The sequence below is a fragment of the Gymnoscopelus microlampas genome (genome assembly GCF_963454915.1).
Source record: "Gymnoscopelus microlampas genome assembly, chromosome: 13".
NCBI lineage: Eukaryota > Metazoa > Chordata > Actinopteri > Myctophiformes > Myctophidae > Gymnoscopelus > Gymnoscopelus microlampas.
The window spans coordinates 30,947,258-30,963,498 of NC_139950.1; the positions used below are offsets into that span (position 1 = coordinate 30,947,258).

The 16,241-nt window shown below is 43.4% G+C and overlaps 2 protein-coding genes across 2 annotated transcripts in view; one reads left to right on the plus strand and one right to left on the minus strand.

Moving 5' to 3' along the window:
• The window catches only part of abcg5 (ATP-binding cassette, sub-family G (WHITE), member 5), a gene marked incomplete at both ends in the record, with an annotated part of 13,404 nt that extends 7,994 nt beyond the window's left edge, over positions 1 to 5,410 (minus strand). Inside the window, 5 exons of the mRNA XM_084076079.1 lie at positions 809 to 941; positions 1,855 to 1,953; positions 4,100 to 4,236; positions 4,804 to 4,925; positions 5,238 to 5,410. Of these exons, the coding sequence (XP_083932205.1) occupies positions 809 to 941; positions 1,855 to 1,953; positions 4,100 to 4,236; positions 4,804 to 4,925; positions 5,238 to 5,410 (664 nt within the window). The remainder of the gene's footprint in view (positions 1 to 808; positions 942 to 1,854; positions 1,954 to 4,099; positions 4,237 to 4,803; positions 4,926 to 5,237) is intronic.
• Positions 5,411 to 6,121: 711 nt separating this feature from the next.
• On the plus strand, positions 6,122 to 15,550 carry abcg8 (ATP-binding cassette, sub-family G (WHITE), member 8; the record flags this gene model as incomplete). Its single annotated transcript, XM_084076080.1, has 13 exons — positions 6,122 to 6,175; positions 8,303 to 8,407; positions 8,840 to 8,987; positions 9,196 to 9,434; positions 9,884 to 10,016; positions 10,358 to 10,627; positions 11,066 to 11,225; positions 11,561 to 11,662; positions 11,764 to 11,963; positions 12,120 to 12,196; positions 13,365 to 13,632; positions 14,880 to 15,007; positions 15,413 to 15,550. 13 exons carry the CDS (start codon positions 6,122 to 6,124, stop codon positions 15,548 to 15,550), a joined length of 2,022 nt encoding a protein of 673 aa, XP_083932206.1.
• Between the last annotated feature and the right edge of the window lie 691 nt (positions 15,551 to 16,241).

A 16,241-nucleotide genomic window follows, 5' to 3' on the forward strand; every position in this document is an offset into this window, starting at 1 on the left:
CTATTCCTCCATCCCATGTGACTTCCTTCCATCCCTCTCTCTGCCATTCCTTGTCCACTTCTTAATGAGCTCCTTTTCTCCAGTGTGGACTTTTAGAACTCTTTTGGGATAGACAGTCCTCTTATTGAGAACTTCTCTCCTCGGGATAACACACTACTTCTAATTTAGATAGGGCTAGAGATTATAGATTTAAAGTATATTCAGCTTGTTTAAATAACGTTAAAATCTATAATAGATCATTATTTTAGACCAGTGAGGAATACCAATATGGCATCATGGGGACTTCACAAATTATCATAATCAATCCGGAGTTTATTAAAGACAAGCAGGCAATGTGGCGCAAATCACTACATTATCATCTTGCCCACCTAGTAATGTCCCTTCAGGGGCTCCGTACAGGGGTTTTAACCCAGACGGCGTGTTCAGGTTCGGGTACCCAGTAACATAGTAGCGTCATGTCCAGGGGGTGTACTTGTACATAATGCCTGAGGGATGCACTTGTATTATCAAGCCGCCTCACGCTGCAGAAACATGGCTCGGGAAGTGTTGGCTCCCAAGGCTACTCACTTACTTACCCATCATTGACCGGATTATTGTGTGGGTGAAATAGGCTCCCCCCCCCCCCCCCCCACCCCCCAAAAAATGTGTTGCTAGCTGTAGAGAATAACTTTTATAGGGGAATGTTGTGGTACATATACTGACTTCGAGGTTAATCTAACCTGTACCTGTTTGTGGCATGATTTCAGTTTGTGTTCAAATATCTCGTACATCTATTTAATACAACGAGTGAGACTCCTGAGCCACTCACTGGGGTCCTGAAGCAGCTGGCTGGCGATGGACACCCTCCGCCTCTCTCCTCCAGAGATCCCTGGGAAGACGCGGCCTCCGATGACACTGTGAGCCACGTGACTCAGACTCAGTTCTGCCATCACTGCTGACACCTGCAGGTCAAAGGTCAATTATTGAGAGATAAACTACTAACAAGTATGATGGCTGACCTGGCAGCTACAGTAGATTACATTCAGCTGTATTATCGGTGATGGAGAAGAAGTAAAAGTAAAAGTATCAATACTACAATGTAGAAATAAAAGTCCAGTATTCCAATTCCAAATTGCCAAATCTCCCATTTCAAGTTTTCAAAATGTATGACAATATTTGGAAAATAGAATATCAACAAGCTCACAATGCGACACATTGTATCATGTGGCATGATACTGACCATGATACTGACATGATAGTATCATGTCAGTATCATGGTCAGTACCATGTCTGTATCATGATAGTATCATGGTCAGTATCATGATGATACTGACCATGATACTGACCATGATACTGTCATGATACGGACATGGTACTGACCATGATACTGAGATGATACTGACCATGATACTATGATACTGACATGATACTGACCATGATACTGACATGATACCATCATGATACTTACCACGATACTGACCACTATACTGACCATAATACTGACATGATACTGACCTGATACTGCCATGATACTGACCATGATACTGACCTGATACTGCCATGATACTGACCATGATACTGACCTGATACTGCCATGATACTGACCATGATACTGACATGATACCAACATGATACTGACCATACAGTAATACTGAAATGATACTGACCATGATACCGACCATGATACCGACCATGATACTGACATGATACCAACATGATACTGACCATGTTACCGACCATGATGGCTTTAAACTATTGCGTTTGAAATACAAGACCATTAGGGTTTTGTGGAAGATGCTTCTGTATTGAATTATTATTAGCACATATTCTATTTGCTAGTTTGGCCAAGAGAAAGACATGCTGGTCTGCGGTCACCTTCTTCTTGATGCCATTGGCCGAGTGTTTCCGCAGGGCGAGCTGAGCAATGTAGGTCAGAGTCTCCTCCACTGTCAGGTAGCTCAACAGGTTATCACTCTGCATGGGGAGAGAGAGGCAGAGAGAGAGAGAGAGAAAGAGAGAAAAAGAGAGAAAGAGAAAGAGAGAGAGAGAGAGAGAGAGAGAGAGCAGAGAGAGAGAGAGAGAGAGAGAGAGAGAGAGAGAGAGAGAGAGAATCTGTTCATCTGGGCCAGTAAAGAGTCTCTTGCTTAACCCATAAAAACCAGAGGCCGATTCCCCAAAATGAAATGTATTTGGCCGCGCGGACCCCCATCTAAAAATGTTTTGTTCCAGGGACCCCCAGAAGAGAAGATTTGTGTTTTTAAAAAAATCGAAATTATTCAACACTTTCAAGATTTTTCAAAAATGTTACAAAATAGCAGATGTACAAGCTCGCAGTGTGGCACGAAGTGATGTGCTGTGAGCTTGTATATCTATTTTTTTTTAGAACTGTTCTAAATCCTAAGAGTTTTCTGAAAAACTTATGTTGCTATTTAGCTAAAATCTCAAATGACACAGATGCTTTCCCGGTTTTAACACGGCTGAAATGAACATATCCATGAATTCAAGTCTCCATGGGGTGAGTAATCGACATAAATGAAGTCATTTTTTGGGAGAACTATCCCTTTAACCAAAGTAATGTGTGATTGCAAGTGTGCTCAATGTGAGATGGTAGAGCATGAAAACTTTCTTTGTGTGACTCTCTCTGGTAGTTGTGCAGGGGTACCACAGTGTTATCTGACTCACATTGGGTATAAGCTCTGCTTGGTGCTACATCCTTGAAGTAATCGTTGATATTGTGCAACAGCAACCTATATATAATATCAAGTATGTTCCTCCGGGCGTAGCGGAGCTATACGTGAACACACTCAAACAGAAACGCACACTTACGGAAAATCTTGAACCTAATGAACTCGCCTGCCTGCTTCAATTAACACGTGGTGCCTCGTGGTCCCATACGTCTCTTCCCAATGACTTCTATCAGCAGCCCATATCACCTCTATATCTGCAGCTTAGCAGAGGCAGTTAATGACAGGGCTTAGAGAGCAGAGGAGCCGGGGCGGCCGCTATCGGCTGGAACACAGAGACCATTTGAAAGGGAAGCGAGGCTTGGTTTTAAAGCCCACGATTTTTAATTCAGGCTTTGGATACACATGAGCACCTCTCAATGAGAGATTAGGTGTATGAGGAGGCTATCAAGGTTCTCAAGTTAATTTCATACAGGGGCCAAGCCAACCTTTTCCCTAGTTTTTTTTTGCTGTGTGTGTATGTCTGTATACTATGTTCAGAGTCTCTCCTTTTGTATTTATGGTTATTGTTGTAACCGCAGGTAACCCTGGATACATATACTGTACGTACAGTATGTGCGCGCGCACACACACACACACACACACACACACACACACACACACACACACACACACACACACACACACACACACACACACACACACACACACACACACACACACACACACACACACACACACACACAGTCAGCAGCACAGCCATTCACTAAGTCAAAGGTCAAAGATCAACTTGATGGGAACCAGGATAAAGGGAAAATGTGTGTGCTTGCGTGTGCTTGTATGATAATACCAACTCACAGTTGAAGCTATGTGAAGCTATAATGGTCCTACTGCTATAATGCTTCTAATATTGGAGTAGATATTATTAAAGTCAGTGAGGGGCTGATTTGTAAAATAAAAAAAAGGGGGGGGGGGGGGGGACATAATGAACATTTGATTTACAGTCGAGAAGAAGATTCGGAGAAGATTACCAAGATGTAAATGTCACAACACTATGGTTCAAAATGGCAGTTAAGTGCCAGGTCGAGGTCATTTTCTATAAGATGTTGAGATGCAATGTGTAGTTAAAGTCACACCGTCATCAATGCATGGCTACTGACAGCTGAAACATCTCTACCAGATAATATGCATTTAACAATTAATTAAGATTAACTCCAGTCTAGTTCTTGAAACGTGTTTGGCCTTTTTCACATCCAACATGGGGACTGTTTTAGTTATTTTCGTTGAGCAACACCGCCGTGTGTGTGTGTGTGTGTGTGTGTGTGTGTGTGTGTGTGTGTGTGTGTGTGTGTGTGTGTGTGTGTGTGTGTGTGTGTGTGTGTGTGTGTGTGTGTGTGTGTGTGTGTGCGTGCGTGTGTGTGTGTGTGTGTGTATACCTGCAGTACATAGGAGAAACAGTCCTGGTACTGTTCTCTTTTCAGATTCCTGCCGTTAATGGAGATTTCTCCCAACAGTGTGCCAGAGTTTCCAATCCTCCCAGAGATTGCATCCAGAAGGGTAGTCTTCCCTGAGCCTATAACACACACACACACACACACACACACACACACACACACACACACACACACACACACACACACACACACACACACACACACACACACACACACACACACACACACACACACAAAGAATATTGGCAATTCAATGCTGTATTCATTGAACAAACAGTCGCGGGTGGAAGAACCATACACAGACACAACAGCATGGCACCTCCTCCTCATGCTCGTCACACGTTGCTGTGGGATGGCATTCCATTCGTTGCAGGTCAGCCAACGTAGTTCAGTAAACTGTGTTTCAGTAAACTGTGCATTTGTTAGATGCCAGTCAGGTGTCAATTGACCAACAAGAGAATATACACTCTATGGCTTTGGCAAGGCAATTTGGCAGATTTCACTCGGGACCCGCAGCCCCAGCAGTTCTGTGCCTCTAACACTAACCCTAACGTTAAATGTCTTCTGCAACCAAAGCAATTCCAAGGCACATATACTTCGAAATAACCCAAATATTCTAACATTTGAAAACAATGTGTTCAGTGGCCCTGAGCTTCAATGCCAGCAGAGTAATAATGTATGCCAACCTGAGTTGCCCAGGATGCCCATGATCTGCCCGCTGTCTACGTGGAAGGAAACATCGTTGAGGATCTGACGGGTCCAGCGTTTTCTGCACGAGGGCAAGTCCCACCAAGGACCCACATGTTCACTGCACCACACACACACATATTCATGCACACGCACAGAGATCATTAACACAGCGACAAATTTTGCTAAAGTAATCTTAATTAACTTCCTACACATATGCAATATGAGAGGGAATTGAAAAGGATAAGTTGAACCAAACTCCCTGCCGGTTATAAGTTGGAATGCCAGCTTCTGCCTAAATCTGTTTGGCTTAATATCATCTAGTCATTTTAACAACATGTCTTCAATAGCATCTGAATGAGGCTTCCTCTCTGCTTTGTTCACAAACTGTATATGTCATACTGTACAACCATATTTAGTGTGTCATTCATACCTGACTGTGTAGGAGACCTTATTGACGCTGAGGCAACAGGAGGGCTGCTGCCCCTCTCCACCGTTCTGTCTACACATGTCCAGCTTGTCCTCCGACACAAACTTATAGGACTCTCTGGACCTCCTCCCGCTCTCCGGTCCCGGAGCCTCCTCCATGGAATAGGATCTGTTCATGACTGCTCCAATCTGCTCATGCAAGTGACGGGTGCCTGCAAGGTTCTTGTGAAATCAAGCTAACTTCTTGGACTAAAAACCAATCCAAACCACATATAGGGCTACGGTTGGTAGTCTACGCAGAGCTCTCAAAGCATAGCCAAAAAATGTAGGCTGCGTGTGTCCGATTTCCGTGACCGCAGTCCCTAAACGACTGACCGGTGGTGTCCTCTCTCAGATGCACACAAAGAGTGGTGGTTGCCTTATCTCAGAGACCTTTGGTCTGGTGTGGTAAAAAAAAAAAAGACGTAGGCTGCAGTTAAACGACTAGATATCAGTGTCAAATCATTCTTTACACAGTAGCCTATAACCAAGGGCAGTGGAACTGACAGCACACACACAACAGTGAAGAACTGAGAATGTATCTGGACAGTTGGACGTTATGCATACCATGGAGGCTGATTTGACCTGGTTAAGGGCACCGGAGCTACATGAGTGTATGTGAATATTACAGTAAACTTTGCTGAAGCAAACTGGAGCACAGAGGAGTTCTTCAGCTGGACTGGAGACGAAGAGTGCAACAGAAGAATCAGAAGAGAGATAGCCTACAAAAAAGTGAGAGTGAGAGATAGATCAGTGCACAAAGAGGTGGCATTATTGGAGGACGGAGAGAAGAAAAAAGGGGGAATTGACCCCTAACCCTACAAACTACAACCAACAATTTGCATCACCATGGACACAGAGTTAGACCCTAACCCCGGTCGGACTGACGGGTCAACACACAAGGTCAGTCTGCATTCTGCAAATAATGGGAATCATTTAAATGTTAATGGCGGGACTTAAACTGGACACAACATGATATAAAGGTCTATTACGCCATGCATTGATTGCATACTGTGAATAGCTATACTGTGTAAATGTAGTGGTGGCATTTACAGTAGAGTAGCTTTGAGTACATTATATTTGTTCCATCTCTCCATGACAAGTAATTCTTGCAAGTCTTGCATGATTAATTATTCAACCAATGACGTTTTCCCTCTCCAACAACTAAAAGGAGGATTAGTTACCCTCCATACAGCATCCAACTTATTTTCCAATATTTTTCTTTTTAATATCTCAAATGTCATTGAGGTCCTTACTGTAAGTTGACTGTCAGGTAGAATGGAAAAGCAAGCATTTCTGACCACAGATCTATCTAATGGCAGTAGCTAGAGGTCATTGGGTACTGGAGACCACAGATCTAATAGCAGTAGCTAAAGATCCCAGCTGGTTTAAAAGCTGCATCAGCACTAAAAGAACATATATTAAAAACATTTTGTTAACTTTATTTACATATATGGTTAGAGAACGGAAAATGAGGGCAGAAAGAGGCAATGACATGAAACGCATAAATGTACACCTACAATAGTACACCTACAATACATGGAGATATGTTAAAAAGTAATCTCTGTGACAGCAACATTCCCAGTAACTTTCTACAGGCCGCGGTGGCTAATCAAGCTACTTAGTGCACAGTAAAATCCTCAGTTTTAATTCATCAATTTGTAACTCTGAGAGTGTACAAATGTAACCAAAAAGGTCTTACAGGTCCATTACAGGTTACATTTGTACATTCTCACAGTTAAATGAACACTCATGTTTTTCTGTGTATTTGTAAAAAGTAGTGGTTGTCAATGTAATAGTTGACCAGTGCATCAAACACTTTGTAGTAATGTCCCCGCAATCTGCAATCTTACATGCATCCAAATTCACTTCAATCCACACACACACAGTGAGGTATCATTCCAGTGCAAGGGAAGGTTATTGCTCAGTGATAGTGGACTCATTTAAAAGTCATGGTCAAGATAAGGCGTAACCTATAATTGGAGACACAGCTGCCACCTCTAACCCATATCTTGTTATCTATTAGAAAGTCAGTCTGTCTTAGATTTTATCTGTGCACTTATCTAGATGAGAGAATGACAAGATTATACAACCATAACATTAGGCTGTGTTTCAAACGGACCCTGGACCCACAAAAGGCTGCTCAGGCAGCAATTGTTTACACATACAAACGTGCACACACACACACACACACACACACACACACACACACACACACACACACACACACACACACACACACACACACACACACACACACACACACACACACACACACACACACACACACACACACACACACACACACACACACACACACACACACACACACACCTGACCATTCATATGGTATGGTGCATGATTAATGACTATGGTGCTGACTATTTTAATGACTACAGTATGATGTGGACAGCAGATAGCAAATGGCTGTTAAAGTTAAGGAGGACAATGTCCTTTAATGACTTCTACGACTAAGGCAATTCTGAGGCACATACACTGTACAATCCTCAGTGTTTGATTTTAAGTAGTAAGTATTACAGGTCCATTTGGTTACATGTGTTCACTCTCTGAGTTGGATAAATGGATAAATTACAAATTTTGCTGTGTAGAGATTCTCAGACGAGAAGAATTACCATTCACATTCCACATTATGACATTATGACCCCCTTATAACCATACCCACATACATGGCCACATATGTTTAAAAATGCAGGGATGTCAATATGTTTCTGTACAGTACATGGATCATTCTGGGCATGCCATCGTACCACCAAGAATCTCTGTAAAGCAAACTGGAGCAAAGAGCAGTTGTTGCGTATCAGGACTTTGATACTCAACAATAATAAATGGCATGACTCTGTCACATTAGAGGGGAAATATTTTGACCATCCTAAACAAATTACTCAAGTGTGTGTGTGTGTGTGTGTGTGTGTGTGTGTGTGTGTGTGTGTGTGTGTGTGTGTGTGTGTGTGTGTGTGTGTGTGTGTGTTGAACTCATTTACCTCTCTCTTTCTCTCTCTACCATGTCAGAGTCGCGATATAGAGTTGTTCTCATCATCAGAGGAAGACAGCAGTCTGTATTTCACCTACAGCGGTGGATGCAACGAGCTGGAGGTCAAAGACCTGCACTATGAGGTAACAACAGGACAGGACTGTCTCTCTTGATTTATTTCTTGGCAAGAGAAACCCTCTCCGGAGAACCGCTAGCGCACTTAACCACATCAACCCTGATTGGATGAAATTGGTATCCCAACCTGGACATGCATTCCCTGTTTACTAAAGAGCTGGAGAGAAAGGAAGACTCCTGTTACTGAACAAACACTCGATATCAATGAGTACTATCAGAATAGAGATATTTAACACTTATTTTAACAATGAAATATCACTTAACCTACCTTTAATGTTAGGCATACCTGTGTTAGATGTAATGTTAGGGTAAGGATTAGGGTTAGATCGGTTATATGGAATGAATGAATGAAGACAAAGCAATGTGCCTGACAGTTCGGAAAACCTGTGCGTGTGCGCCCGTGCGTGCGTGTGTGCGCGCGTGTTTGTGTGTCTCACTAGGTGGACACAGCAGCCCAGATCCCCTGGTATGAGAGGCTGTCAGAGTTTAAGATGCCCTGGGAGATGAAGGGAGACAAACAGACAGCCATCAACAGGCTCAATCTCCGAGTACACAGTGGACAGATGCTGGCCATCATAGGCAGCTCAGGTATCATAAACATAGTGTATTGCGCACACCAACACACACACACACACACACACACACACACACACACACACACACACACACACACACACACACACACACACACACACACACACACACACACACACCAGATTGCCTGCCAGACTGTCTTCCAAGGTTTGTGAGCAGACGCTGACTAGTGTTAATTACCTGTCTAACCACCTAACCCCAGGCTGCGGCAAAACCTCTCTGCTGGACATCATAACGTGCCGTGATGAGAGTGGCGTGATCAAGTCGGGTCAGATACTGATCAACGGGAAGCCCAGCACACCGCGTGTGGTGAGGAAGAACATCGCCCATGTGCGGCAGGATGACCGCCTGCTCCCACACCTCAGCGTCCGAGAGACCTTGGCCTTCGTAGCCAAGCTCAGGCTCCCGACACACTTCACCCAGGCTCAAAAGGACAAGAGGGTAAGACTATTACAGGATCCAAACAATATCCAGTATGTAGTAAAGGTTTGCCATGAGACTGCAAAACTAAATGGAGTGAAGATATTATCTCCATTGGACCTAGCTTTAGTTGTGTTTGTAAATTAATTCAAATAATTCTAAACTCTGCCTTGACATTTCTCTTTAAGCATTGCCATGCTTTCCAAAGAGCACAAGGTTCTAGCCAAAGTCAAGTTCTTCTTTCATTGTATGAACTTTCAAAATACTTTCTCCTTAGATGTATACAGGGTCCAACACACATATGTTATCAGTCCTGTACTGTATTTGAGTGACAAATAACACCAACTAGACAGATAGTTTAATGATGGCAATGTCCGTCCCTTAATCACTTTACTGTATATACCTTAATGCTGGTCCATCTGCACGTCCTGCGAGGATACCTAACCGCGTCTACCGTTTTCCCGTCGCAGGTTGATGATGTCATTGCCGAGCTGCGGCTGCGACAGTGCGCCAACACCAGGGTGGGGAATGAGTATGTGAGGGGCGTGTCTGGAGGAGAGAGGAGGAGAGTCAGCATAGCTGTCCAACTGCTCTGGAACCCTGGTGAGAGAGAGAGACATATTTTTTAAAAGGAGTACTTCAACCAAAAAAGTACTTATTTTCCATCAATTACACATCCTATGAGGCCTTGAATTCAGTAGGAGACCGGAGACTCCACCAGTCATCAAATTATTGGCTTAGGAATGTGACAAAAACTAAAAAATCTCTGTGAATTCAAGGCTTCATGGGGTGTGTAATTGATAGAAAATAACATTTTTTGGGGTGAACTACTCCTTTAATAACCACGCAGAATCACACACAATTATAGTACAAACAGACCGACATAAAGTCCCATACCTGTCTGTACTTGATGGTCTTCAACCTGATCCCCTCTTACCCCCAAGGCATCCTGATCCTAGATGAGCCCACGTCAGGCCTGGACAGCTTCACGGCCCACAACCTGGTGATCACACTGTCCCGCCTGGCGCGAGGGAACCGGCTGGTGCTGCTGTCCGTCCACCAGCCTCGCTCGGACATCTTCCAGCTGTTCGACCTGGTGGTGCTGCTGTCCTCCGGCTCGGCCGTCTACTGCGGGCCTGCCCGGGACATGGTGCCCTACTTCACCGCCCTGGGACACCCCTGCCCCCGATACTGCAACCCTTCTGACTTCTACGGTGGGTGAAATGTGGAGCAGGGATGGCGAGAGAGAGGGAGAGGAGACTGACATGAAATTTGTTTTAGTACTGGTCCAGAGATATATTATATCCACCAGACACAGAACTAAGACACAGTAAAATGTAACTTTAAGTGTAAAATTTGGTTGCATTTGTACACTCAGAGTTAAATGAACTCTTACTAGAGAGCAACATAACATACATTGTGATGACAAACTGGACTAGACAATTATACACAGCTGACTAATGATGTGCCCAATGTGCCCCATCCCTTTACCTTTCAACCCTCTGTCTGTCTGTCTGTCTGTCTGTCTGTCTGTGTGTGTCTGTGTGTGTGTGTGTGTGTGTGTGTGTGTGTGTGTGTGTGTGTGTGTGTGTGTGTGTGTGTGTGTGTGTGTGTGTGTGTGTGTGTGTGTGCACACATGCGTGCGTGTCCAGTGGATCTGATCAGTATAGATAGGCGCAGTCCAGAGAGGGAGAGGGAGTGTTTGGAGCGTGCGAGGATCCTGGCTGCGCAGTTCGTGGACAAGGTGCAGGATACAGATGACTATATGTGGAAGCCAGACGGATTCAGTGCAGCACTGACAGACACTGACAGGTAGCTGTGGTTCTCTCTCTGTGCGTGCGTGCCTGCGTGCGTGCGTCGTGCGTGCGTACGTGCGTGCATGTGCATGTGGATTCTTCTGTTAAAGGAGAGGTCCGCTCACAGTATAATACTCTCCCATGATTTAACAAACAACGTTTCGCCCAAGAAGCCCAGTCAACAAAATACGTAGGGTTTAAGTGGTCAATTATCTGATTATGAATGATATTACTCCAATCTGTCCTCAGTCACTGGATAACAGTCATTGTAATAAAGCAGGGTCTGTGCAGTGGAATGAACAAATTAAACTGTTGTTGCTGTGTGTTGCATGTGTCTGTCTTCTCTTCCAGTGCTCAGCAGCCCAACAGAGAGAAGGGAGAGGAGGTGATCACTGTGTCCAAACAGAAGGACAGACTGCCTGGCAGACTGCACCAGTTCACCACGCTCATCAGGTGAAAGACACACACAGACACACACACACACACACACACACACACACACACACACACACACACACACAAACTCTTAACTCAACTTTCTCATCTTCCCCCAGGCGTAACATGTACAATGACTTCAGAGACCTGGTCACCCTATTGGTCCACGGCTTCGAGGCCCTCCTCATGTCGCTGCTGGTTGGCTGTCTCTACTACGGGGCGGGACAAGAGCGTCTGTCCATCCAGGACACAGTGGCTCTCCTCTACATGATCGGAGCTCTGACTCCATTCGCTGTGGTGCTGGACGTCATAGCCAAATGTGAGTGATTGACAGCTGTCAAACTATTAACCACTTAAGCCATATTTTATACTTTGCCCTAGAAATGTTTGAGGGACGCTGGCAGCACAGAAGGTAAATTGATCGATCTGTGAGCTACAATCTCAGCCTCTAACCGATTTCTTCACACTGTTCCAGGTCATTCAGAGAGGGCCATGCTGTACCATGAGCTGGAGGACGGCATGTACAATGTCACTTCCTACTTCTTCGCCAAGGTAAAACACTGTTCTAGCCTTAAGCATTTTCAGACAGCAACCCCCCAAAATAATCATATTTGAACTGGGGACCCCCCCGACCCTGACAAGCACTTGGAATTGTGGCATGACATTTTGTTTTAGTTCCACAGATAAATAGTCAAAATAGCAGATCTAGACAATCATTTGAAGATGGCGTGGCTGGTCAGTAGGACTGTTTTGATCTCCATAAATTCAAGGCTTCATGGGGTGTGTAACTGTTAGAAAATAAATCATTTTTGGGTGAACAACTCCTTAAAAAATGTCTTTAAAGTCCTTTAATTGTAATCTGGGGACCCCCCCAAAAAAATCATGTGAGGACACCTCTGGGGGTCCCGGCCCACAGGTTGAGAACCACTGGGTTATTTGACAGAGTGACTGATAAATGTCAAGTAGGCAGAGGGGTTGGATGTGTGGAGCTTCTGGAGAGTGTCTTGGAAGTATAAAATAAGCCGGACTTTCTCAAACTATGGGTCAGGACCCTAAGTGGGGTAACGAGAAGTTACCGGTGGGGTCGGACTTGGACAACTGAAAAAAATTTAAATGTATCTGTCCCATTAAGTTTTATTTGTTTTTGAAAAGTATAGCCTGTGATATCTGCAGACAGATATAGGCTACATACTGTAACTGTATGCTTATTTACAAAAGTGTACAGAAATGCTTTTCCGTAACTTTTAAACTACATTGATGAGACACAAAATCAGCAGGAATCACAGCTTTGTAAATATATTTTCTAATAAATATTCCTATTAAATTCCTATTTTTTAATCATGCTTTATTTCAACTTTGAAATTGAACTATAAATCAAGTGTGGGGTCGCCAAAGAATTTCCCCCATAAATTGGGGTCCTGGCATGGACCATATCAGGACCAGGTTTTAGGACCCCTGATGTAAGCGATTCCTGAGAAGACAGTTCCCCTTTAAAATCAGTAGGGGTCAGTCTTGCTCCATGTGGAAGAAACAATTATGTGAAAAATACTTGTGCACTGTCCTGCAGTAGGCCTACAGTGATGTGGTTATGACATACGTGTGTGTGTGTGTGTGTGTGTGTGCGCGCACACATGCATACAGTACTGTATGTACTGTACATGTTCATGTGATGTGACTTTATCTTTCTTTGCACATAAGTATGTTCTCTCACAATCCATAGATCCTTGGGGAGTTACCGGAGCACTGTGCGTTCACCCTGGTCTACGGCCTGCCCATCTATTGGCTGGCTGGGCTCAATGAGGCTCCGGATCGCTTCCTTCTCAACTTCCTGCTGGTGTGGCTGATGGTGTACTGCAGCCGGTCCATGGCGCTGTTTGTGGCCGCCGCCCTGCCCACGCTGCAGACCTCAGCCTTCATGGGCAACGCCCTGTTCACCGTCTTCTACCTGACCGGAGGCTTCGTCATCAGCCTGGACAACATGTGGTTAGGTGAGGGGACAGACAGACAGACGACCGACCGACCGACCGACCGACCGACCGACCGACCGACAGACAGACAGACAGACAGACAGACAGACAGACACACACACACACACAGTAGAACAGTGGTTCCCAAACATTTTACCTCGAGACCCAAAAGAGAAATTTGATCTTACTGAACTACTGACTTCTTAAATTGTTTTTAACTTAAACATTTTGACATTGTGATTTTTTGATCTTTTGAAATAATCATAAAAAAGAAAACGTAGGAAACAAAAAATAAAGGGGTATTTACTTGCGACCCACATATGGGTCCCAACCCACTGTTTGGGAAACAAACTGTAGAACATTGTATTGTTTCTTTCTAACTAGTGTTAAGGATTTAAAGGAAAAATTCAACAACAAAAAAATACTGTCATTATCTAGTACTCCTGTTCTGGTGGAAACGCAGGTGAAGTATCTTTGTCCACATAACACAGAGCAGACTTCTCCTAAACAACTCAAAGATGACCAGTTCTTAAGAGTTCCAAAAAGGCAAGGAAATGGGAGCGGTATGTTCAAGCCTGTCCTCAAGCCTAACTCTAAACTGAGGGAACATAGGACGCCGAAGGAAATATCCATTACTCACAGTTTGTGCTGCATAATCCAATCTTGATTCTCAACCTGTGGGCCGGGGACACTGGTGGGCCGTGAGGATATGGGCAAATGGGCCCCCATATAATTGGTAAAACACTAAGATTTTGATGATATAAAAAAATGAAAAGCAATTTCAAACTTAAAACTTTGAATAATTGTTTTCATTGTGATACCGATAAATAGGAACTTAAGGTAAATGTAATTTCCATTGATCCAAGCCAGAACACAATTGATTTGCACTAAATAATGATGTAAATACAGGTCTTTTACTCTCACAGTGCGATTGTCTGCTTTCAGAATCTTTTTCTTTTATTTATGTGCTGCACAAGCTGTCGAGAAATGTAATTGTATTTTTTGGACCGCCAAGAACTGCTCACCTTAGAATTGACTGGTTTTGGAGAAGTATGCAATGGGAGTTGTGCAGGCAACCTCCCTGTGTGTTATGTATTGTGGACAAAGAAACTTTCAACTGGCATGAGGTGTTTCACAACTGTAATGACAGTATTGTCATGTTTGGGCAAACTGTTACTTTATATTTGTAGGCTGGTTAATATGTCATGCTAATCATGTGTGTGTGTGTGTGTGTGTGTGTGTGTGTGTGTGTGTGTTGCACTTACCAGTGGCGTCATGGTTCTCCCATGCCTCCTTCATGCGTTGGGGGTTTGAGGGCATGTTGCAGGTGCAGTTCAGAGGCAACATGTACCCAGTCACCATTGGGAATTTCACCTTTGAGGTCGATGGCATCTATGTGAGTTAAAACTGAACACACACAATCACGTATAGGGCAAAACATTTTTTTTATTATCGACTAAATCAATAGGTATGATTAACCACTTAAGTCCTATTGTTTTACTTGGTCTTAAAAGGTATAGATCTGCAATTTCTTTTCTTAAATGATTTATTTACTAACTCTTGGAAAAAAAGTGATCAATTAGTTTGATTAACAGTTGCACTCCTAATCATGTCACATTAACACAGCTCTGTAGTTAAATAGGCCTACTTTTACACAAGTTACATCAAACGCAAATCCATACTGATGATTCTGTGATGAACATCTTTCATACTAAAAGTCTTTCAGTTGACACAATGACATAAATCCACCCTGTCATACAGTTATTTGATGTAGTTTCTCTCTGTTTCTCTGCATATCTAGGTGGTGGAGTCCATGAACATGAACCAGTATCCTCTGTACTGCAGCTATCTGGTCATGTTGGCTGTGATTGTAGCCTTTATGGTGCTCTACTACCTGTCACTCAAATTCATCAAGCAGAAGTCCAGCCAGGACTGGTGAACACACAACTCTGAATGTACAAATTGTACACCCTCAGAGTTACAAATGGATAAATTAACACTGAGGATTTTACAATGTGCAAGAGTGTGAGTCGTTTCCATCAGGTTTCCATCAATGGTCTAATTTTGGTTTCAGATTCGACTGGTTTCGAAATCTGCCCATATTTTCCACTTTTCGTTGTAGTGGCTCAGCTAGCGGCTAAACTGTTATTTGAATACTTACAATGCCATAACTAGTTGATTATTTAGAGAAAACAGTGACTGGATACATATATTTTTGTCTTATAGGCAGCATTTGTTTAAAATGTTTTGGAATTTTGATAGCAATAGTTGAAAATTTAGAGGACACGGACTTGCACAAATTCCAGGCATGCAATGTCGAGGGACCAATCTAGTTCAATTTAAAATTCATAAGAGTTTGACCCTCTGTAACTGGTCCAAAACTAGATCAAATTAGCAGAAGTACATATTGCCGTGCCACCGTCTGCCACTGGATGGCAGCAGAACACTTCGAGTTGGTTTCTACATGTTTTCAATGATGTAATTTCTCATTCATTTGCTTTTTTCTGTCTTGGCAAATGATTAGAGTGCCACTTTAGCAGATATCCATCTGCAGCTTTTGCCTGTTCCATTTTCAATCTTTTTTTTTCTACAGCTTAATCTTTTTTGTATATGTAAGGTTATTAAGCTTA